Here is a 23,127-nt window from a genome sequence, read left to right on the forward strand (position 1 = left end):
TTGTATAGAGAACCTTGATTATAGGAAATGATGAGGAATACCTTATCACCAATGAGATGATTGGATGACCCATTGGAGCTTGGATGTGTGCCTTGGATCTTGCACCAGCACATGGAATGGATGGTAAACTGAGTGAGGGCTATGCAGTTTCAAAGGAACTCGTAGTGAAGGGAGTGGGCCACAAGGAAAGGAAAAAAGGGATGGTCCCTATTGATGATGGGAAAAGCACCAATCTAGAACTAGATAATGTATCTAATGATCCATAAAAGTTGCTAGCAATAGCGAGCCCTTGGATCATATCTCAATCTACGGTGCATACTCAAGGCCCATAGTAAGTAGATGGTGAGTCTTTGGATTAAAAATAGATCAATGTTCCAAAAAAGGTGTGCCATGCAAGTCATTAGATTAGGATCCCAATCAATGATGGAGAAACAATATCTTCAACATGTGGGCCCTCATTTCGATAAATCAAATTCCCCGTGGCCAATACAGTTTGGAATCGGATCATGGCCTTGTTTGTTTTTAGCTCCTTTTTGCTTTTCACTTTGGTCCACAACCTTTTCCCCTAGAGATTAAGCAATTAAACTTTTTCTTTATCTATGCCTTATGAGGGCCTTTTTGAGTCCATATTTCCCCTAATGGGTTGCCACTTCATGTATGACCATGAACTCAGTTGTCAAAGACGTGAAAACTTCATTCATAAAATGGGTTCAATGGTCACTAACAAATTTGATTGGACAATGCTATGGTGGCAATAAGAAACTTGTGACATACATCACATTCCAAGCATTGAGCATTTGTCCAAAGAAATAGCTTGGATTAGAAGTTTTGGTTTGGCTTACAACCTCGAGATATCACAAATTCATTTGTGAGTCTATAATCAAGCAAGCGTGGATCGATTTATCATATGATGGTGATGTGCTCAATTGACCATGAGGACTCGTATCCTTAGAACAAAATCCTAGATAGGCTCTTTCTTTTTCTGCTTGAAGTCGCTCAACTTTTTCGGGACGTTGTCTTCATTATTGATATGTTGTTTGAACCTTCTAAGAAATGCCTCAAACATTTGCTTGAAGTAGCTAACCTTGGTCTAGACATCGTCTTCATCATCACTGATATTTCACCTAAACCGTTTGAGAAATGCTTCGAATATGTGCCACTAATTCTTGAAGTAACCAATCAAAAATTTGTCAAACCACCTTTGAGCCATCTTTATCCAACACATACACGAAATAATTCATGTATTTTTCTTCGGACGTTGCTCCTAATATGACAAAACCATAAGAAGATCTACAAATGATTATAAGGTCTTCTGCCTCAGCCCCTAAAAAATCCTAGAATTTCACTTTGATGAGTTGCATGGAATTTGGTTTAGATGTTGCAGCCTCAAGGCTCCATGGTCTTGATCACTCCACTTAAACTCATTCTAGCTCTGAATTGTGATTCTAGTATTCTTGTGACCATATAGCCTATGCTCTAAGCTTCACCTAGTCCATGGTCATGCATGTTAGGAATCATCATTGTGGACATGCTATGGGGTTGGCCTTTGTCTTCTTGCATCTAGTTTGCCACCCCATCCTTGGGTTGACATTTGTGGCAACTCGGGAGAGTTGATCTTTTTTTGTCTAATGCATCGTTTACCACATCAAATGCCCATATCAACTCAATGTATTATTCCTTGAGTCAATTGTGCCTTTCATTGTCAAACACCCACCTAGACTCGAGATATCTTAGCTCCCCTTACACGTATCCTACTCGGCCAAAACCCCTATTGTGACTCAGGGCTTGAAGCTTGGTAAGAACCTAAGCACTATGGTCATGGCGACTCAGCTCCTACACTGCATCTCTTTCTTATGTAGTCCTTTGTCTTTATTTTAGGATTCACCAACAATGGACTAGGCTTGCTTGTGGCTCACTTTTTGCTATGACCTTTCCAATATGACACATACCTCACCTTTGTACTTGATGCACGCTCAATTGGTCAAAGTCCATGTTCTAAATCTTGTATTTTTTTGGATGAATGCTCAGAGTCTTCATGCAACCTCCTCAAGGATCCTTCCATAGCTAGCTCCTTGGCATATGTGTTGGATGCGGGGAGCAATGGGTCATTGTTTGCTTGGGTGTAGCCATTTTTGGTGAGGTTCAAGCCCTTTCTGTATATATATAGGTATCTTGCATGACCCATAACTTATGCATTACTCAATGGAATTCGACAAACTTTGTCTTCAAGTTGTAGTACACATTCCAATCTTGAACATGAAAGAAAAAAACTATGGAATAAGGATTTGGAATAAGACCTTTAAAGCATTACAAGTGCTATGTTGCATGTAAAGCATGCATCGTGAAGACTATAGGATATAGCAATTTATTCAAAAGCATCAAAATTTTATTCTATACATACATGCAACCAAGTAATCATTTCGAATTACACTACATGAGCTCCTCCTCAACCCAAGGACACACCTAACATTAGGCATGGGTTAATGTGCCTCCAATGTTGTGATAAAGTGATGTAAACCCATTCGAGGACACGCTCCATAACTTCTTTTGATTTGTTGAAAACCAAAACGAATTAAAAATTTGGAATCCAAACTAGTGGGACTACTACATGGTGGTTTTAAAACATTGATAGTTATTGGCATTGGTATCTAGATTCACCCTAAAATGGAAGAAGTTGAAAAAGTGCAATTTGTAAATGTGCATAGAACTTTTAATAAATTTTAACACTATTTACAATTTTGAATTGTTTCTTTTTCCATGCACTTGCTTACTATATGGCTCATAATTATGCCAAAGGGGAATTCCCATCCTCAGAGGCGAAATGGAAGCCAAGCTCTAATGGAATAGAGACCAGCTTACAATCCTCAAATTGGAAGCGTTGCAAAAGCTATCCAATATATTTGGATTGACTCATCATTATGCCCCCCTCAACAATAGCAAATTGGATGCCCAAATAGTAGTGCAACTTTCCCAAATCTGACATTGCAAATGATTTTTGCATATCTTCCTTGAAACCTATAGTTTTCTACATGTCAAGTCCCATGATCTCTCACCCTCAGCCTAGTAGATGAAAGGAACAATGAAATCACCCAGAAGGGATGTAGAGCAGCAAGAAGATAGGCTAGAGTAGCACCAGCTAGGTGGATGAAGAGTAAAAAGGCTAGGAGTTAGATGTCTGAGCAATCAAAAGGAAAGCCACAAGGGTAGACAACTTAGTGAAGGTAGAGTGCTAGGGCACTGAAGGTGCAGCAAGAGAGAGAATATGGCAGTGAACTGGAGCAGTAGCGGTAGCTTGGAAGACTATGGCGGCAAGGTGGAAGTTGTGCGTAGCAAGAGAGAGAAGATGGCCTAATGAATTTGAGTGGGTAGGCTAGGCCACTATTTTAAAGGAGAGATAGGGCTGAAAAAAGAGTAGCTTTTTCAAAAATAAGAAAGCTAAAAGCTGAAAGCTTTTAAAAAAACTAAAAGTAGAAAAGCTAAATTAACTTTTTGGAAAAGTAAAAAGCAGAAAAGCTAAACTAGCTTTTTGGAAAAGCAAAAAGCGGACAAGCTAAACTAGCTTTTTAGAAAGCATCAACTCTTAATAATTTAATACTTCAATGACTTTATGAATATGGTTATTATTATTATTAATTTACCCATTCACCAATATTAATTAATGCAAAGGCCTAAGACTCAATTAACCCTAGAACTTAGACAACTTGTATCTAACTCTAGACAACTCAGAATTCTACCAAAATGAGTCCATCTTTTAGCTCTCAAAATACTAGATACTCAAGGACTAGGTTTTGAGATTGCTCCCAACTCACTAAGCTATGCGATCTAGATCCATCCTCATTGACTAAGTATCATAGCCTAACACACCAAGGCTCACCCCCAAGGCCATTGAAGGTGTTTAAGAAGAATGGTCAAGTATAGAGAACCCTTGTGGATGTGTGAAGCGTCATCAGTCTCGTATGCCATGCTGGTAATTTAATACTAGGTGGAGGGTAGGTCGTCAATCTACTCATAACTTCACTGGTCTGAAGTCCACCCCATGCACTAGCTTCCGACATCCTATCCTAAATGTGACTGATGAATACTGAAGATCCAAGGCCATGATGTGAAGATGGTAGAAAAAGACCATACTGAAGATGGTACATCACACTGAAGGTGATGGAATCACACTGAAGGTGATTGGTCGCGCTGAAGGTGACAGATCGCACTGAATGCAATACGAGCTCTGAAGTTCGAAAAAAGGTCACAGTGCAAGTGATAAGTGCTATATTGAAGATAGCATGCATGGTGATCGGCCATGAAAAGAGAGTACTCTAAGCGATAGGAGAGTATGTGCACATGGTAGCAGAAGATGCCTAGCTAGGACGTGAATCTTACAATCAGAACTCAAATAGAAGAACACACGTGTGATCAATAAGATGAGGTCTCAATAATGGAATATAAAAATATGGCCAGAAGAAAGAACATGGTTACAATTTTGAAAGCCAAGACATGGCCAAAAATAATTTGTCTTGGCATACCATGCCCACGGTGCCTGCTTCAAACTATAGAGAGCCATTTCAACCTCAAATCCTGGAGGTTGGTGGGTGACATGGACCTCTTCCTGTAAATCCTGATTAAGGAAGAAATATAAATGTCCAGTTGGTATACCTATTGAGGATAGTGTAAATTGCACTATCTAGATAGGGTTCATAGGACAAACCCTAATCCTAACCCTAACCCTAAGGGGTTCTCATGTATATATTCATATTTATGTTCAATACAACATTGTTATATCGTGTGCACTCCTCTCTCTCTCTCTCTCTCTCTCTCTCTCTCACACACACACGCACACTCACACGCACACGCACATGCACACGCGCACTCTCTCTCTCTCTCTCTCTCTCTCTCTCTCTCTCTCTCTCTCCACTTTATCATGGTATGAGAACCGATGGTGCTCCTACCCCCTTCGTGAGTGATAAGACCTCCTTGCCGATGAATCCTCCATCTCCACGCAAGAGATTTGCAAGATACATTTCAATATTCTTGTTTGAGAGAGTTTTTCATCATGAGAGAGTTGTAAGCCCTTGCTTCAGTCAAGGTGTAATCCCTCCTTCTAAGGCATCTTCTTCATTTTACTAGCTCTCCTTGTAGAACCCCTTCTCCTCTCCGATTGGTTAATGAAGCCCGCTCCTCTTGAACTGCCTGATTTATTCCAAGTGCATCATGTGGCTGCAAATCAGGCTGAGCATGTGGAACCTATGGAGGCTGAGAGCTTCTAGAAGCATGTGGAGTTTAACCCTGCAAAAGCTGATCTAAATCTACAATAGACTGAAAGAGGGTAGCAAGGTATCAAACATATATGAGGCATCCACATTAGGCTATCTTTTGCAATCCAGTTAGGATAAGCTACATGATCAGAAAAAATAATGCCCCTGTTGACAATAACCTTCCCTGTAGTGGGCTGAAACAATTTGTATCATTTCTTTGTGAGCTATGCCAGATCTTAAACGGAATATGAGCAAATGCCAAAGATTCAAACACCCTAATGTGAGAAAGCACCGGCTTATGACCTATCTATGCCTCATAAGGTGTAATTGTCTTCAATGCCCAAGTAGGTGCCCGATTCAGCACATAGATTACACACATGAGAGCATCTACCCAACTTTTATTAGGCAAAGACTTGCCCTTAAGCATACACCTTGCGATTTCCATTAAGGACCTGTTTTTTCCCCGAGCTGCCAAAAAAACATCAAGCTCTCGAGACACATACTCCCCCTCCCTATCTGTACAGAGGATCGAGAGTTTACATCCACTCTCATCTTTAACCATGGCTAAAGGGTTCTTGAAGTACGCATCAGACTTGGCCTTGAGAGGATAGACCCATGTGTGTCCAGTATAGTCATCCACAAAAGTGACAATATAATAAAAACCCCCAAGAGAAGTTGTCTGCATCAAACCATAGACATAATTGTGCACTACGTGCAGCTTCCTGGGTGCACCAAGTGTTCCATCTTTTGGGAAAGAGGACCGAAACATTTATCCCAACAAGCAGCCCTTACAAATGTGCTATTCAAGTGCATGCATCATTGGAAGATCCAAAACCATGTCCTGTGCATGCATTTTGACCAGACTTTTGCAATTAATGTTCCAACCTCCCATGCGATAAGCGGGTGTCTGAAATGACAAATTCAGCAGCATAGGCAAAAGTGCATTAGCTTCAAGAGGTGGTTGTTTGTCATATGCATCTAGATGGTACAACCCTCTAGAAAGTGTCCTAGTAAGCACAATGTAGTTATTATGGCGCTTGTCATAAACGGCACAACGATAACCATCAAAGACAACCCTGAAGCCATTGGTAGAAATGGCTGAAATGGAAATCAGATTATTCTTGATGCCTAGAACAAATAAGACTTGTAGAAGAGTGATGTCTCCCTTAACACAAAAATAACCTCAATTTGTCCAATGCCTTTGAAAGGTTAAGAGGCATTGTTTGCACAAGTGACAATGCCCCCCTTGGCAATAAAGTATCCCAAGCTAGACCCTCTAGTAGAAAAAAACAACAAATGGTCAAGGAAGAAGAAAAAGGATGTCACAACAAACGCCCACTCATCATGAAGCAAAATGTACTGCCTCATGGGGGGTGCTCGTGGGCAACTGTTCCATTTATGACTGCAAGTCCTTACTGTTACTTCTTTTCTTAGAAGCAATGCACTTTCAAAACTTAGATATGTCATCGGTGCTAGATGAAAATTTGGGCTTGCTATAATTTTCCCCCCCTTTGCCTTTGCCAATGTGATTGATGGCAAAGGCCTAATATGCAAGAATAGAAGCAGATCAATTTTGATGGCTCTGCTCCTCCTACAATAGTAGGGAAACAAGCTGATCGAGGAATAGTGGCTCGGTATGAGTCAGGGAGCCCATCAAGTGTCATGGAAACGACCTGTGCATCTGAGACAATCTCACCCACATTAGTAAGCTGCTCACGAATGTCCTTGACTTTGGTGAGATAAGCATCTATGATGTCCCCTTCTTGCATGTGTACATCGTCAAGCTGTCTCCTGGAAAAGGCAACTCTGGCCTCATTACAAACCTTATACAAACAGGCCAAATTATCACATGCATCCTTGGCTGTCTTGCAAGATCTGATAATGAATCTCTTGCATGCAAATGCAATAACAACATGGGCCTGGTGTAGAAGGATCTGGTGCAGCAACGGTGGTAGAGTCAGAAGTGGCTGTAGTAGCAATAGCACCACCTGTATTGGTTGAGGTGGCAGCAGATGCCTATGGGTCTAGTCTCTGATCCAGACACAATGCCAGGGAAAATTCTTGGATACCAAGAAGTGGCGCACCAATGGAGTGATAGGTACCATCAAGTTTGTCTTCAGATGAAATCATTCCAAACAAATCCATGTCGGCCATTGCAACTGAAAATCCCCAAAAAGAAACTGCATGCAAATGTCAAAGCCTCAACACTATCGCTGCAATGAGCAAGCTACTCAAAAGCTGACACAATATCTGCAAATGTGAACCTATAAAATAGCAAAAGCTCCGCAAATGTGAATGCCCAATGAATAGCTCAAACATTGAGCAAATTGCAAAGGGCTGTCCTGCAATATATGACGGCAATAATCTGCAAATATCAATGCATCAAAAGCATAAGGCTGCCCTACAAAAGCTTATCCAACCCTCAAATCTGCTGAAAAGTCAGCTCAAATTGAACCCCAAGGCGAAGAAGATGACTGCAAGTGTCAATCTTGCAAAAGCCCATATTTTCCCAAAAAGAAAAGTACGCCAGAAAAGAGGGCAAATTGAAATGTCTGCTCAATTTCACTGTACTAGCATGCAATCTCTGCAATAAACTATCACTGACCTCAATAAGGCCCAAAATCTGCCAAATCACTGCTAAAAATAGTAAATGTCTGCAAATCTCACTCACACTAAGTGGAAAGATGCCTGAAAAGCTGTCAAATCTCTTTTCCTGTGCGAATTGCAGCCCAATGTCAAAAGCCCCAATTTTCACTGCAATGTTCAAGAAAACCAACCAATGTGAGCCAAAACCAATTCAGCTGCTAAGTTGATTGGAATATGTGCGAATCTGCTGGCAGAAGATCCATACAGCTGCATGGATAGTATGACACCTGTACAGACAAAGAGCTGATAGGCGATGTATGGGCTGTGTTTTGGAGCTATACGGACAGAGGTGACATCGACTGTATGGATCCATACAGCTGTATGACTGTACAGACAGGAATTACTATCTCCTACCTAAAGATTTTGGGAGCAACCTGCATTTTGGTTGTCAGTATGCACTCATAACTTTGTATAGTCACCTGTATCCACACAGCCATGGATTCCCAATGGCTAGCATCTCATACTGCACACACAAGGACTGCTTCCGTATCCTCGCCTAACAATGGCTCCATTACTAAGCCCAACTGTGGCATATGGCCATCATCCTTGAACAGCTGGCACAGCCTTTTCACCTTCACATAGATCTCTCCACTTTCCAGCTGGTTGCTGCCACCCACAATGAACTCATGCACCTTATCTTTGACTTCAATCCAAGCCCTTCCAGGCTTTTTCTGTGCACGAGCACGTTTTCTCAATTTTTGCAATTCATCTGCATTCTCCGAGTTATGAACCTCCGTGTAAACGTTTGACATAAGCACATACCCGGAAGCATCATGTGGCTGTGATTGCGCAACTATTTCGAAGCATCGTCTTCCTAACTCCACACTACAATATGTTCTGCAGCTCGTCAGCAAAGACGTCCACGCAGTACTATTTGGAGCTCTGGGCATGGTAAGAAGTAAGTCTTCACCTTCATTCAAGCATCCTGCACGGCCAAAAAGGTCAACCATGCAGCTATAGTGCTCGATACATGGTGTGATGCCATAGTCATCTATCATTGACATAAAGAATTTACGACCTTCCTCAAGTTGGCCAGCATGACTGCAAATAGCAAGAACACTTGTAAATAGCACATCATTTGGCTTGAAGCCTCGTTGTTGCATATCCTCAAAACACTGCTTAGCTAGGTTCCAGTTGCCATGCTGAGCATACCCTGCAATCATTGCACCCCACAATACTGCATCTTGATTGTGGAGGTCATTAAACATCCTGTGACCCTCCTCTATGTTACCACATTTGACATACATGTCAACAAGAGCGCTCACAGCAACTACATCAGACATGAGCCCAATTTTGATGATCTGGTCATGTATTAGCCTACCCTGTCTTATTGCTCCTATGCTGCCACAAGCTTTAAGAATGCACAAGAAAGTGATTTTGTCTGCCATTAAGCCCTCCTGCTGCATGCCCTCAAAAAGTTCAAGAGCAAGAAAACCATGCCCATGTTCAACATAAGCTGAGATCATTGCAGAATATACTACGTCGTCTCGATTGGGTAAGTCAATAAAAACTTTGCTAGCCTCCTCTAAGCTTTGACATTCAGAATACATTACAATAAGGGTGCTCCCTACAATCACATCACAGTCAAATCCAGCTTCAATGATTTGTTGATGTATCACCCTACCCCCAGTGACGGTCCGTATATTGCCACATGCTTTCAAGGCACCCAAAAAGGTGACTTTGTCTGGCTTTGTGCCTTCCTGCTGCATTTCCTTGAAAAGTTCAAGAGCAAGATGGTCATGCCTATGCTGAAGACATTTTGCAACCATTATACCCCATGACACCACATCTCGACTAGGCAATTCACAGAAAAGATACCAGGCCTCTTGTAAGCTCCCACAATGTGCATACATGTCAATTAGAGTGTTTCCAAGGACCAGGTCGGACCCCAATCCCCACTCGACTACCTGCTGATGTATCTGCCTGCCTTGCTCTATGGCTCCAATGCTGCTACATACTTTCATGATACCCAAAAGTGTGGCCTTATCCGGTTCTATACCCTCCTGCTGCATTTCTGCAAAAAGTTCAAGAGCAAAAGGGTCATGCCCATGCTCTGCATATCCTGTTATCATTGTACCCCATGAGACCGCATCTCTGCTCCCCAATTTGTCAAAGACTCTGCGAGCCTCTCTCAAGCTCTGGCATTTGGCATACATGTCAATAACCAAGCTCCCTACAACATCATCTGACAAAAGATCACTTCTATTGATCTGGTCATGTACTATTTTTCCTTGTTCTATAGCGCCCATTTTGCCACATGCTTTCAAAACGCATAAATAGATGACTTTGTTAGGCTTTATGCCCTCCACCTGCATTTTTTCAAATAATTGAAGAGCAAGATGACAGTCTGTGCATTGGGTGTAACCTGCAATCATTGCACCCCATGCCACCACATTTCGTTCTGGAAGATTATCAAACACATTGCGCGCCTCATCTAAGCTACTACATTTAGAGTACATGTCAACAAGAGCGCTCCCCACAACCATATCTAATTGCACTGTACTTTGGATGAACTGGTCATGTATCATCCTTCCAAGCTCTATGGAATGTGCGATGCCACATGCCTTCAATAAAGACAAAAATATGACTTTGTTTGGCTTTGTGCCCTGACGTTGCATGTTTTCAAAAAGATCCATTGCATCAAAGGCATGCCCATGCCGTGCATACTGTTCTATCATTGCACCCCATGACACCACATCTAGAGTCTGCAATTGGCTGAACAGTTTCTTTGCCTCCCCCAGGCTCCGGCACTTGCCATACATGTCAATAAGGGAGTTTCTAATGGCCAAATCTGACTCATGTCCACTCTGAATAATCTGGTCATGTGTAAGCCTACCCTGTCTTATAGCACCTATGATGCTACATGCTTTTAGAACTCCCAAAAATATGACTTCATTTGGCCTGATCCCTTCCTGCTGCATTCTGCCAAAAAGCTCCAGAGCATGATAACCATGTCCATGCTGTGCATATCCTGATATGATTGCAGCCCACGACACCACATCTCGGGTTGGCTGTCTGTCAAAGATTTTTTGTGCTTCATCCAAGCTCCCACATTTTGCATATATGTCAACAAGCGTGTTAATGACTAAATTAGATTCAACTCCACTTTTAACCATCAGGTCGTGGATTAGCCTGCCCTTTCCCAAGGCTCCTAGACTGCCACATGTTTTCAAGATGCACAAAAATGTGCACTTGTCCGGCTTAATGCCCTCGTCTTGCATCCTTTGAAACAGTTCAAGAGTCCTCTCCCCTCCTCCAAGCTTGCTGTGTGCTGACATGATCGCATTCCATGTGTATACAGTTGGTTTGGAAAGATTGTTAAATATATTATTTCCTTCGGCCAAGCTCCCACATGATGTAAAAAGACGAATAAGGTGATCACCCAAAAATGTGTCTGAATCAAGTCCATGCCTGACCATGAGGGCATGAAATCTCCTAGCAGTTCCCAGGTCTTTCCTTTTATTGCATTCCTGCAGGAGGCAGTAAATAATATCCCTAGACACTGGAACTCCCTCCAGGTCCATACGTCCAACAGCCTGAATTGCCTCATCCAGCCGCTCCTCCTTGCACAATTTCTCCAGGTATTCCAAAGATCCAGCAGAGCCTGCCACCCTTTGTAAACAATACAGCAAGCAACCAATATCAAAGCCCTTTCTGCAGACGGAAGGAAAAACACGAAAGATGCCCTACCGCTGTAGGGTTATCGTAAGGCTTAAGACGACAACAAATTTACTCCATACAAGTATCAATGGCAATCTTCAGAGACATGATCAAAGGCCACGATCCCATACCTGCCAGTTTTTCCTGTATGATCTCTACTCTCTACAACGGTATCCAAATGATAATGTGCATCTACAACCCCACCAGACGGTACTTTATATCGCCTCCATGTGAGTTCTGCCCACAAGGATGTTGGACGATACATAAAATCCACAGGGCCGCTTTTGCCCTAGTGTGCACCATATCTACAGCATTCTGTGGCACCACTGATCCTTAAGATTTAGTGGGCTTAGAATCTCAAATAGGGACAACATCTAATAAATCTCAGACTCACCTTTTGCATCAATCGCTTGAAGTGCCGATGCCGTTCCGGCATCGCAAAGGTAGAACATACCCAAATGGAGGAGTAGGGTGAAGTTGGCACGTTTTTGTTTTTGGCCTAGCGTTAGCAACCCTTCAAATTTGGCAAAGCAGAAATTAAGCATTTTAGAATTTGTGGAAGTGCATTTTTCCTATTGGACAATATGGTGACTCTTCTTCATTGGACTTGAATGCAGACTTTAAAGTCGCTCTCTCTCTCTCTCTCCTCAAGTCTTCTTACAAACCATCTCCACCTTTTCTCCCTCCCCCCCAAACCTCGCCCCCCCGCTCTCCCCTTTATCTCCTGGAGTCTTCCTCCACACCATTCCTTTTTATTTGCTTTTTTAATCTTGGGCAGGCCTTATGAATGATTAAATATCATTCACCTTGTTTCAAAAAACAATCAGCATGTTTAGACGACAACGAACATGATCATGTTTTTGAATCGTGATGCTTTAATATATCCAAGCCTATGAGTAGAGGGAATCGTTGTTGCTCTAGAATGCACTTTTGGCCCTTGTTGCCACAAGGTTAACAACTCCCCATGACTGATTTGATTACCTGTCCTCGTGTTATGGTTGAGTCTATAGACGATGTTGTGCTATGATAGTTTTTACCCAATGAGTATGGTAAAGATGGCGTCGGTGATAGATGGATCAAGTTCGATATAGTATGTATTGAAACTTCACGGAAAATCCCTTTCATTTCCTTGTAGGGCCAAGCCATGTAATCTCTATATTCCATCAGCAATGCCTTTAATTCTTTTTCTTCCTCTAGAGTGAGCTGTTCATTGATGTATACATGCTTTTCTTCTTCTCCATCCAAGGCAAGATTTAATTTTCTTATCTTGGTTGGTCCTTCATACATTGGGGTATCCTTAATATTCTCTATTTCTATGAGCTCTGATTCCCTAATAGGCCTGGGCATTGCTATTGCTGCTTCTCCCCGGGTGTAGTTTTTGAAGTAATCGGGAACTTCCCTTAGGCCATCATGGCACTTTGAGGTGCTTGCTTGGCTGCTAGCTCTAGTAGATGTTGTGGAAGATGTTTGGTTCAGTTCAGCTGTGTTCACTTACTCTTCTTTTTATGGGTATTCACCATTTCACTTTTCATTCTAACATTTGGTTTGAACTTGCAAAGTTTTTTACTTTAGAGGCTAGTGATACGTTTTCAATAGGAGTCTCAATCCTGAGGAGTGGTTCTTTGGCCATACATGCACCTTCAAGTCCTTTAGGATCCCATTCAAAATTTGGGGGGCTTAGGTGCTTTTGTGGGCTTTGTCAAATACAACTCCACCACTCTAGTCTGCATTCTTTCAAATTCATTAAAGTACTCTACCTTGGCCTTTTGGCATTGCACACCCTCCTTCTTTTTCCTTGACCAACTATACTATTGGCTAGTGTTGGAGGGTCTATCTTGGGGTATTCTATGGCCATGAGTGCCTGTAGGATAGCTAAGTCATTGTCAAATACTTGACTTTCCAATGTGGCATTATTGGCTTCTGTTTCTAAGTACCAATCAAAGTCAACACTGTAACCTTCAATTATGGCCTCTTCAAGGTCACTTTCCCATTTGACACTTGCCACCAAGAATTGCACTTCTTACTCTTCATCCCAGATTGGTGCTTCTAGTTGGATCATTTGTGCATCCACATTTGGCAACATTGGATGTGTTGTTTGACAGTTATCTATTGTGACCAATGCATGTATCCAATTGTTGATGTCACTTTGTATTTCCCCTTCTATGGTTTTTAGTACATTTGTAGGTAAAGCGGATGCATGACTAGTGGCTGTAGTGAAAGAAGTGTCTTCAATATTTATGGGAATAGTGGGTTTGATTTCTCATGTTCCCAAAGTGATCTTGATAATGGTTTCTCTGTTTTGGACTGTGATTCGATCAGTGCCCCAATCATGAAGTACCAAAGCTTCCCAAAGCCATGATCTTCCTAACAATATCTAGTATGATGTGGCTCCCTTGGATAGTAAACTGGAGAGTGAATTTGACTCCATTTTTTGTTAGCACATTGTCAGTGAGACGATGCCCAGTGGCTTCATTTTAGTGTGGTCGACTAGGCATATGTTCAATGTAGCCTTTTGCATTGGAGGTAGGCCCCATTCTTCATAAATATCTCTTGCTAAAATGATTACACCAGCTCCGCCGTCTACTTTTGCAGGGTATTGGCCAAAGGCTTTATGCTCCAGTGGGATGGTTACATTTTTTATATCATCCCTAGCACTGAATTTTACTAAAATAGCCTTTCCCACTTATTCAGGTGGCAGGAAGCATTGTGAAGATTCTATCTGTCCCTTGAAAATATCCCACATTGTAGGGCAATTCCTCGATAAGGTTCCAATTGGCATTGTGATGGGCAGCTTATCAAGCTGGCTAGTGTAGTACCATCCAATTGGGGATGTATTGCATGTTGCTCGATTACCCTTTGTATGGTGTTGGGATCAATCATTGTGTCAACACTAGGTGATGAGAGCACTCTAACCTCTACTGATGCTTTCTTGTCTGCCTCAAATTTCTCTTGCTCTTGTTGTAACCATTGCTTTAAGGCTTGATAACGAGCTCTTTCAATTTTAGCATTGGGGTAGGATTCCATTGCATCTTGGGTGGTACTATCCATAGATGTGCTAGGAATGGTCTCACTGAGTTGTGGGATTGGTGAGGCTTGTTTTGCTAGAGGGCTCTTTTCTTTTTTAGTCAAAAGGAGCTTCTTTTTGCTGCCTTGTTATGAATAAGGCTGACTATAATACCACACTTTATATAGCCACACTATGATTTTCCACTCTAATTATCCCTAGGGTTACATCAAGTCTTCCTTCATGGTTGGGTGAGGCTTTTCTCGAAGTGGGTGACTATGCATGCATGCCCAACTCCACATTCTCTGCACACAGGTTGAAATGTATTGGGGTTACCCTTGTGTGAGCATTTTGCTATGCGGTGGCTTTCCCCACAACCAAAACACTTGATGGGTGCCCAATATGTGATTGGCCTTACTTGATTTGCATATACAGAAATGAGTCCTTTGGCACCATCCAAGTAATTTCATACTCATAGCAAGGTTCCAACTCTTGAGGTTGGAGTTGTTGCACTAGAACTATAGTATAATATAGAGGATTGGGATTTCTCAATAGTTGAGGCACTTGTGTCCTCATCGAGAGGGGGTGGAGCCGTGGCACTTATGCATTAGGTGCTAGTCCTGAGCCGTGGCACTTATGCATTAGGTGCTAGTCCTAGCTACCTATATACTAGGATTGACGATTGTTGGTACTATTAGGGTCGGGGTTACGCTACCCTCATATTGTGGAAATAGGTATTTACATCATGGCTTGTAACATTGTAAATGGCACACCATAACCATGGGTGTTGAGCCACTTCTGGTGGGTTGAGTCTATTCCTCAGGATTGGGCACCCATTCACTGTGTGGTTGGCCATATAGTGTGGTTAACCATACAATGTGGGCACCAGACATCTCTAGTGAGTACTGTGGTGGCCGAGAGATGCACAACTTCTGCTCTATCACCTACATCATTTTGTCCTTTACCCTTAAGGCCATGGCTTCCACTCTATCCTCAATGGCACGGCCCTTGGTGGACAAGCTTCCCTTCGAAGATTTCTTGTCGCAATGACTTGATTTATAGTCATCACTATCGCTGTCAAAATCGGTCATGCTATCCTCAATGTCAATTGCAGCTTCATGAGCATTGTTGAAATGCACAGTTGTTGACTTTTTCCATGTCCTTGTGAATGGATTTTTTCAATCCAGAGATGAAGCATGCTATGAGGTACTTGTCATCCAGATGGGGAACACACTTTGCTATTAATCTTCCTGATAGAGAAAGTGAGAGAGAGAGAGAGAGAGAAGTGCACATGATATAGCTACCTGTACACTAAGTTGTATTGAACATGAACATGAATATATACATGTGAATCCCTTAAGGTTAGGGTTAGGATTAGGGTAAGGGTTAGGGTTAGAATTAGGGTTAGGGTTTGCCCCTAAATCCCTAGAGGTATGGTGTAATTTACACCATCCTCAACACCTCCTCTTAAATTGCACTAAGTAAGTAGAGGGTGCATGTATAAGACCTTTTTTTGTTTCATTTGGTGCATATGATAGCATCCAAAACTAAAAAGAAATTAGGGTAGTATGTGTGTATGTGAGCATAGTGACTATGTAGTGGAAGCATGTACAATGAGTACAACTTATGATCTTGTACATAAATGTGCATTTCCCCCTCCTAAGTTTTGGGTCATCCTTTGCCTTTGGGAATAAAACCCAGAAGATAGGCCGAAAGGAAGAGGAAGGAAATATGCAGAAGGTAAAGTCCACCCGGATCAAAGATTAGTCGATCAAAAGATGACCGTGTATGATTGTATGTTGAACATGTCATATGTCGATGAGGACTGTGCAACTACTATATAAAAGAGGCATCTGGATGTGAGGCTAGTCGATGTGGCTGTGAAGAAAGAGTCCGGTAGGTTGTGACATACGAGGGTGTCACCAACCCAAAAGAACTGATAGCAATGTGTGAGGTATGCTGCAATAGAGGTATAATCTCTATCAAATGATGTGAGGTCGATGAAGACAACATAGTCTATGTGGACAAAGTGATCCAAGGGTTGAAAATATGGGGCCAAAGGTGCAAGTGTGATACACTGCTCTACTGATGAAGAGGCTTGTATAAATGACAAGGTATGGCAACCTGTCAAACCTCTATGCTCAACTACCATGAGCTGAAGGTCATCTGATGTGTGCATAGCTAAACATCCATCGGCATGGTATGTAGCATCTATCATTGGCTCATCAAGAAGGAGCTGATGGCATAAAGTCCTAGAAGCCTAAAATAAAATTGAGAATGCATAAGATGTCCCGATGCCGACTTTGCTGAGAGAGCTCGTAGGCAAGAGGAAGAGCATGGGTAGAAAAAGTGGGTTGCACTCGAGCTACAAGAAGTAGCCTTAAGAGGCAAATATACATGCACGTATACCTATGCATTGGGATGGATTATTGTTGATATGATTCAATTTTTTGAAGATGCATGGGGTTACCTTGAGAATAATCAAAAAATTCCTCCCTCTCGTGTCATTAATGCCATTGTCATTCGCAGGATCAAATGATGCATCGCATTGCTGATAAGAGAAAGCCACCTGCAGAGACCAGTGATTTTTTAAAGAGAGTAGAATGTGAGGGAGAATTGGCTATGAGGCCTATGGAAGAGATGAGTCTTGCCCTTAGGCTTGCAACATAAGCCACATTTTTTGCCTTGTAATATTTTTGGGACACCATGTGTGTGTCAAACTTATCGTAATAAACTTCTTGTTCAAAAACAAAATTATCGAGCTTGAAAGCATTTATAATTTGAAAAGATGCCATTTATGTTGTGGATGTACGGCCATTTATATTATGCTGAAACTATGACCTACACTACAACTGTGGGGGTTAAAGGCCAATGTACCTTAACCTCGGTTATGTACAATACTCAAACACATATATATATGGATGAAATAGAAGATTAGGGTGTTCTGCACCCACCAAAACTTGTGTCTCTCAAGCTCCCTCTCACCGTCTCAGCTTTCATTGTGTCCTCACAACTGGTATCAGAGCTTGGCAGTAGCGTGAGCAACCTGGTGCACCCTCTACCCCGGAGAGAGTGGTGCATCCCAAAGATCCTTGTTCAATAGGAGGAGCTGCAAATTTTGGAGCTGCTATAGCAGCTGGAGAGAAAGGGGCAAAATCCTCTTGGGCATTTGTTGTGCTGGGTTGAAAAGTTGAAGGCACAGAATATAAGCAAATCTTCTCAGACACACATATGTAGTGGCACAAATATCCTGAGTTAGACATAGAATTTTGACTTGGAGTCTTCAAGGAAGTTGTAGATTAGATTGAGAGCTACATTTTTACTTTTATCATCTTTATCATCCGAGTTTTCAGTGAAAAGTCACAACTCCTGCAAAAAGTGATGAAATTCATTTCCTTCAAGGATTTCGTGTGTTGGATCTCCATATCCAAGCCACCATTTGCAGTTCTGACACTTCCAGTGGATCTAAAGTGGTCCAAAACTTCTACTTGAGAAGTTGCTTCCAGTTTTGTGAACTTTTGAAGCTATGGTGAATCTCTGTATACTCTGACATCTTCACCATTTCCAGTGTGAGTGGGATCTCAATATCCGGGCCTCCATTTGTAGAGCTGTCTATCCCATTGGATCCGGGACTGCCTGAAACATATGTTTACAAAGCAACTTGCCATTCCATGAAGAATCGAGGGAGTTGCAATTCTCTATGTTTTTCCGTCTTGTCTTTGAAGGAAATTTCTCAAAGTTTCCAAGACCTTCTCATTGATTGCCATGTGGGATTTTGGCTAAGGTTAAGTTTCCTAAGGTTCATTTTTGCAAGTAAATGCAAGGGTTGACTGGCTCTTACTCCATCCTTGGATGAGATTTTGGAGTTGTGGCAGAAGAGAGATATTTGCAGATTGTCTTGTTGAGTTCGATTATGCAGTGATGCCCATGTTTTGAGACATCCCAAGTTCTACTTTCACTAGCGGTCATTGTCGTAAGGCCGTGATTTCTTGGATATGCGCAGATCACTGTGGTTGTAGTCTGAGCTGAGTGCGCTCATTTGTGGTTTGCATTGGGTTGCAGTGGATGCTTTACAAGCCATTTAGATGCATTGCGATCCTGGTTGGATGCGTTGTTAGGCCCAGATTGCCTTGTGGGATGCTTTATTGATGGACGTTTAGCACACAAATGCTATTTTATGATGAGGGACAACTTTGACATATTGCAGTAGATGCACAGGTTGTGTTATGATCTTTTGGATAAGACATTATTGATACTTATGCCCATGGACGGTGTTTATGCTTGAGGCATTTGGCTCTTATTGGCATTATATTTGCCATTGCTTTGTCATTGTGGGTTGACATTTTCTTTTGGGCCAGATTTGCTCATATGGATGCATAGTATATGCACATGAGCCAGAAGCCTTGAGTTTTGGTGACACTATCCTTCATTAAAGCAGACATATTGGATGCACCTGGTATTTGGTATGATTACTCTCTTGCAGGTACTAGCATTTGGGATTTTGTTTCATTTGCATCATGGCATCCTCTTCCATGTCTGAAAAGGAGTTTTTTAGCATTAAAAAGTTTGATGGGACAAACTTTTCTTTGTGGAAAGAACAGATAAGGGATGTGCTTATTCAGAAGAAGCAGATTAAACCCTTGGCAGGGATTGAAGCTAAGCCTACAGATATGTCTGATGATGATTGGAATGAGCTGGATGCATTAGCAAAGTCTACTATTAGACTTCATCTTGCAGAGTCAGTTTATTTCATAGTAGTAAATGAGCAAACTACGGAAGATTTGTGGAAGAAATTGTGTGTCACTTATGAGAAGGAAACTACCTCTTATAAAGTTTACCTCATGAAGAGGTTGTTTGAGTCAGATGAAGGAAGGGGTCTCCATTGCTTCTCACTTGAATGAATTCAACATTATTTTCAGCCAGCTTCATGCTTAGAAGATGAATTTTGATGCGGAGACTAAGGCAATATTTCTCTTATGTTCATTGCCATCCTCATGGGATACCTTCCATACAGCTGTCAGTAACTCTACATTTGTTGGAGTACTGAAGTTTGATGATGTTGTGGGTAGCTTGTTGGCCAAGGAGATTAGAAGTCTATGGATGGCATCAAGCAGGATGCAACCTTAAATGTGCAAAGGGGCATATCACAGTTCAGGGGGAAGTCCCAAGAAAGAGGGAAATCCAGGGCATGGAACCTCCGTCTATGTTTTAGAACAGAGGTAATGCATCTAACACCTCACGTTTTTTGGAGGGGATACATGCAAAGAAGTAAGATCCGAGCCAATCACTAAAGCTAATCAAATCAAATGCATTTTAGTTTTAAAAGACAAAGCAAGTTAAAACAAAGTAACATACCACTGTGGCAAGAAGGGCCATATGAAAAAGGATTGCTACAAGCTAAAAAGAGAGAAAATGTATAAGAAAAAGAATGCAAATTGGGGTGCAAATAAGAAGGAAGAGAGTCCAAGGGAGGACAAAGGAAAAATGAAGATCAAGGAGATTAATTCAGTCATTGATGATAGTGACAATGACATTCTCTTCGTGTCTAGTCTACCTCCAGACTTGCTCACCACTTCAAATGATGCATATTCCCAGGATTGGATTTTGGATTCTAGTGCTTTATTCCATGTTACTCCCTGTAGGGAATGGTTCTCCACTTATGACAATGGAAAGACAGGTTGTGTGCATCTTGGAAATAACTATGCATGTGACATAGTATACTTTTGGAAGGTAGGTGGAGCATTCCTCAATCCAAAAGGCATAACTTTTAGTTGCATAAGCACCCCATTTTGTGATAAAAGCAGTCTTGTATTAGTCTTCTGGAACCACTAATATTTGGTTATGGCCACTGTAACCATCCATAAATGAGTACATCTCATGTCCTACAACTTGATCCAAGATTCCATTAGTAAAAATAGCCAATCACTATACGGTCAATGGCATAAATGAGCCCAGCATGCAGGATTTGATCCAACTTAACTTGTACCTATTTGGCATAATTAGGATTCATTATGTACCTCTATTGGCAAATTGGCTTAGCATCTAGACCAAAGGTATCTTGTGTTAACACAACTCAGGAGGAACTCCCCAATAAGTCTATGTAACTCCATGCAAATACATCCTTGTATCTAACAAATAAATCTTTTATCACTGCTAGTTGCTTGGAAGAAAGGTTGGTACGTACTATTACCATAGCAGAATGATTTTGTGTTCCAAGGTTTAGTTCTTTTGTTGGCTCTAGAACCATCTGGTTGGTATCAGAAAGAGATACTTGAACTCAATATTTCCCTGATCTTGGGAGTTTCTTTGGGGTGGTTGATCTTGTTCAGCTTGATCTTTGGGATAGTACTAGCCTTGGCCTTGCTGTTGGCACTATAGGCATTCCTTGACCCCTGGTCAATATTGGTCTTATGGCACTAATTGGTGTCAATAGATAATTTCTTGTGGTACCAACAGTTAGTGCTATTGTCTCTGCTATTTGGATTTTTTGTTGCAATAATTGGTGCAACACTCAGCTTCTATGTGCCTACCTTAGGTGAATTTACTACACCATTTCTCATTGGCTCCGAGTCTACCGTGGACATCTAGATCTTATAGAGCTTTCTTTAGCTGAGCCATAAAAGTATCCTTACTTTTTGGGGTTGAGCTTCTTTATTCTTCCTTGTCGCATAAGAAAGTCCCCCTTCATTTGTTCCTAATATTGAAAATATTCAATAGGGAATTTACACCGCTGAGCCATCTTGCTCAAAGTGCACAGGAAATAGTTCATGTAGTCTTCCTCAATGTTGCACTTGTTAATGGTGCATACATGGAGGAAGCCTTGCAAGTGGCTATCAGGATGTTCATCCTCATTCCCTTTGAAGTTCTAAAATCTCACTTTGATGTGGGATGGTGACACCATCCTCTTGCCCATGTTTCTTGAGGTGTAGATTGGCTTCCTGAGTCTGGGCATAGATAGAAACTTCCATGAGATGTGTCTTGTAATGCCTTTAAAAAATGCACTTAAATTTTGATATATGAATAGTTTGTTATGAAGATCATTTAACCTAACAATACACACTTCTTATAGAACAAGATATGAGAACTAGAATAAATTCTAAGTTTCATTGGATGAGTCCCCAAGGCTTGAGGTGTTTTAGTCCCATGGACAGGCATTCACAAGTTGAGTGTTGCATGAGTACAAATTGACATTCAATCACAAGTTGAGCATTGCGTGATCTCAAAACTTGGACACTCATTGCCTAATATTTTGTATGGTGTTTGGTAGGTTCAATTCCTACTATTTCAAAAAGCATGCGTTGGGTGGATGCCTGGGCATTGAAAAGGAAGGAGGATTTCAAAGGCTAAAGGACATGGGGAGATATTGCCTGTGATCCATGGATCTCCAATCAAGAAACATATCTAAGATTGCCAGGAATTCCGTGATGCGGCTCCACCTAGGACTTGAAAAACTATGCAAATCAAAGCATCATTATAGCTAAAGGAAAGGAAACGAAGTGAGATTAAGTAGTAGGGAGTAGTAGTATATTAGGCAAAAAAAAGGGAAAAGGACCCACAGGGGATCCTAGCTTTCCCCAAGCCTCATGTGTGGGGGAACTTGAAAAGGGGGAATGAAACCCCCATTAACGACTTTTGAAAAGGTTAAAGATCTAGCCAAAGAAGGTGATAGCCCCGTAGATTTATCCTAGAAGGTTTGACTACCATTGCAAAATGTGGATACCATATTTGGATCATGATCTCTTTTACATGATTATGGGGACCACCCTCGCAACCTAGGCATTTCTAAATGAATGATAGGATACTATAAGTACCATGAGGGAAAGGTGAATAGACCCTGCCATATGCCAAGAGTTCATTAGAAAACCTAAAATCTGATGCTTAGATAATTGCAAGTGTAGTGGGGAGACATCTCTGATCTATAGATTAACAAGAAGGAGAAGAGTAGGGTGCTAGTTGGGGAAGGAGAGTGGAATTCCTAAGGAATGCCCACGTAGTCTTGTTTAAAGGCATTATTTAAGCTACCACTTTTGCGGAAACTTTATTCTCACGATACCTCCTTATTCAAGCCAATATGCTTCTTTTTTTTGGCCAATCCATATTGTTTCTTGACCTTGCATGTCTCCATTGCTAGCCTCCTTCTATGTGGGTCCCCTTCTTGTTATCACATTATTTCTCCATGATTATAGAAACTATTGTTTTAAAGATTGGCAATAGTCACGCTGAAGAATAAGAGCCACCTATAAAGCATGAAGAATCATCACTATGCAAGAGCCTAGAGTTATATTGCTTGGTCGACGTATGTAACATGGATATATTGGAGTACTAACTTGAGTGTGTGCAATGAGAGAACGTGTGAATTCGTAGGGGTGTACCATGTGGTGCTTCTAAGTGCTGATGAAATGAAGGCTCACATGTGTGCCAAATTAGTTGCACTCTTTGACATGCCTAGCATAGATGGAATCTCTGATGACCTCTTCATGTTTTGATTAGCTTGGCAAATAATCTATGTATTCTTATACCTATATCTTGATGAGCTTGGGGAAAGCTCTTTTTAATCACATTAGTGAGGTT

General features: G+C 41.5%; 1 protein-coding gene across 1 annotated transcript; it reads right to left on the minus strand.

Moving 5' to 3' along the window:
• Positions 1-6,721: 6,721 nt before the first annotated feature.
• On the minus strand, positions 6,722-12,053 carry LOC147892366 (pentatricopeptide repeat-containing protein At5g27110-like). The gene is made up of 3 exons (XM_087387261.1): positions 11,947-12,053; positions 11,684-11,867; positions 6,722-11,504 (listed from the first exon to the last, which is right to left on the minus strand). The coding sequence occupies exons 2-3, from the start codon at positions 11,815-11,817 to the stop codon at positions 8,351-8,353; spliced, it is 3,288 nt and encodes a 1,095-aa protein (XP_087243387.1). The 5' UTR covers positions 11,818-11,867; positions 11,947-12,053; the 3' UTR covers positions 6,722-8,350.
• Between the last annotated feature and the right edge of the window lie 11,074 nt (positions 12,054-23,127).

The sequence above is a fragment of the Dipteris shenzhenensis genome, chromosome 16 (genome assembly GCF_047967505.1).
Source record: "Dipteris shenzhenensis isolate YYH24624 ecotype China chromosome 16, Dip_SZ_1.0, whole genome shotgun sequence".
Lineage (NCBI taxonomy): Eukaryota > Viridiplantae > Streptophyta > Polypodiopsida > Gleicheniales > Dipteridaceae > Dipteris > Dipteris shenzhenensis.